Below are 2,169 nucleotides of genomic sequence, written 5' to 3' on the forward strand. Positions count from 1 at the left end.
GTGTGTGTGTGTAACAGTGTGTGTACCGAGGCTACCACCGTCCGTCTCTCGGGGTCCAAACCAGGAAAAACTCACCGGGCTCGAACTCGGGGATGTTGGCCTGATAATCCGCTCCGACCCGCATCCCCACATCTGGAAAACATGCGCAGTGTTTTCACGCAGTTTGGGTCAAATATGGAACACGTTTGTTTTTATTTTTGCACGCGCACACACGGAGCGGCGGGAGGCTGTTCGAGGCTATACTGACCGTGCTCGTCGTCGCTGCCGCTCTCGTCGGAGAAATGTCCGTTGGACGCGTTGGACGGACTCTTGGTGCCGTTGGAGCGGCCCTTCCCCAGATACTCGGAGCCTTTGTCCATCATCCCCGGCATCTCAGCGCGCGGATTGACCGAGTTTCGGCGGCGGTGAGCGGGCAGAAAATGTCAGCCGGAGCCGGAGGGTTTCTCTCTGCTGCTGTTCGCGCTCTGCCCGCCGCTCCGGACGTGTCGCTGTGCGCGCCTCTGCGCGGCCGCAAACACGCACCGCGGGCTCAAACACCGCTCACGCACGGCTGCGGAGCCTCCGCTGTACCCGCAATTATTTTATTATACACGGAGATTCACGCGACGGACGTTTTTTTCCGCTTAATGCGCTGGCTGAGCGGGGTCTAACCTCCGCGGCGGAAGGTTTTTTACGCACCGTCGGGCGGCTGCGCGACTCGAGCTGCTGCAGCAGATCCTTCCGCCCACACAAACTGATCAACTGAAATAAAAATAAATAAAGTAACATGAAATAAAAACTTAAATTTAACTTAAAAAACGTACAGTGACATAGATAAAGTAAAATAAAGTCTAAAATATAATGAAATTATGAATAAAACACACAAATAAAAACGTAAACACCATCATTAATGATTAATAAATGTCTCAGGTTATTCTCAGATCAAATATAAAGATTTTATTTCATCATTTGAAGTGAAAAAGATGAATTTTAGCGGTAATTCAGCGCGCTGTTTTTGTTTTCTGCTGTTGTTTATCAGTTTGTGTTTCTGCACTGAGTCTGCGCGACCAGCAGAGGGAGACACCGCACAGAGGGACAGAGGGGGACAGACACTCACGCTGTCCAACCTGACAGGGGACAGACACTCACGCTGTCCAACCTGACAGGGGACAGACACTCATGCTGTCCCCCAGTTTCAGTCACTGAACCCTCTGAACATGGGCTTCATTTAAAAATAAATAAATAAAAAAGGCAATTAGCACAGAAGAAATTTCCCGCAAATTAAAAAAGAAATTCATAAAAAGTCCCAAAAAATTACCTAAAGTGTGTCCGATAAAAATTATAACTATAAAAATATGTAATGACCATGTAACATAATTGTAAATGCATATTTATGATCATTATAAATAATTGTCCTCACTCTTTTTTTCCCCTCAACATTTTCCCGTTTATTGAATTTTCTAAATCTGATGATTTCTTTTGATTTCTTAAAAAAGGCAGTGAGCAACCAAAGAAGAAATTACATCCAGATTAGCAAAGAAATTCATAAAAAATATTTTAAAAGAAAAACCTAAAGAAAGAAAGACTAAAAGAAAAAAGTTTAAAACTGTAATAATTGAAAAAAAATCATGCTTAAAATCAAATAATCTTGTAAAAAAAATGTAAACATGAAATCATGACAATTATAAATAATGTTCCCCATGTTTTTCTTTTTTCCCTAGACATTACTAGCTTTCTGAAAAATAATTTTCTAAATCTGCTATTTCAATTATTTAATCATTCATTTGTAAAAAAAATGTTATGAGTGACCAAAGAAATTAAAGTACAAGGAAATTACACTTTTTTTGTTTAAAGGAAAATGAGAAACAAAAGCAACAAAACTTTATGTGTTTACAATTTATAATAATTCTGAACATAATTTAAACATACGATAAAAAAAGGCCTCAGTTAAGATGCCCTTCGTGAGTTTGTTTGACAAACGAATGTTTTTGTTTTTTTTTTTTACCATTTTTCACCTGTGTATTTATTCTAAATATTTACCATTTTTGTCAGAAATGGTGAAAAATCAAACTGATAAATTCTTTCATCAGATATTTAATGGAATTAAATATATGTCATGAACAACAGTCAATAATGATCTTTATTTTTAAATAGTTTATTGTGTGTCTCAGTTGTTTAGTCTGTGTGTTA

General features: G+C 39.2%; 1 protein-coding gene across 1 annotated transcript; it reads right to left on the reverse strand.

Moving 5' to 3' along the window:
• Nucleotides 1–31: 31 nt before the first annotated feature.
• Nucleotides 32–489, reverse strand: LOC121938665 (REST corepressor 3-like). Its single transcript, XM_042481847.1, has 2 exons — nucleotides 248–489; nucleotides 32–132 (listed from the first exon to the last, which is right to left on the reverse strand). The coding sequence occupies exons 1-2, from the start codon at nucleotides 369–371 to the stop codon at nucleotides 32–34; spliced, it is 225 nt and encodes a 74-aa protein (XP_042337781.1). The 5' UTR covers nucleotides 372–489.
• Between the last annotated feature and the right edge of the window lie 1,680 nt (nucleotides 490–2,169).

This window comes from Plectropomus leopardus, unplaced genomic scaffold, assembly GCF_008729295.1.
Source record: "Plectropomus leopardus isolate mb unplaced genomic scaffold, YSFRI_Pleo_2.0 unplaced_scaffold308, whole genome shotgun sequence".
Taxonomy (NCBI): domain Eukaryota; kingdom Metazoa; phylum Chordata; class Actinopteri; order Perciformes; family Serranidae; genus Plectropomus; species Plectropomus leopardus.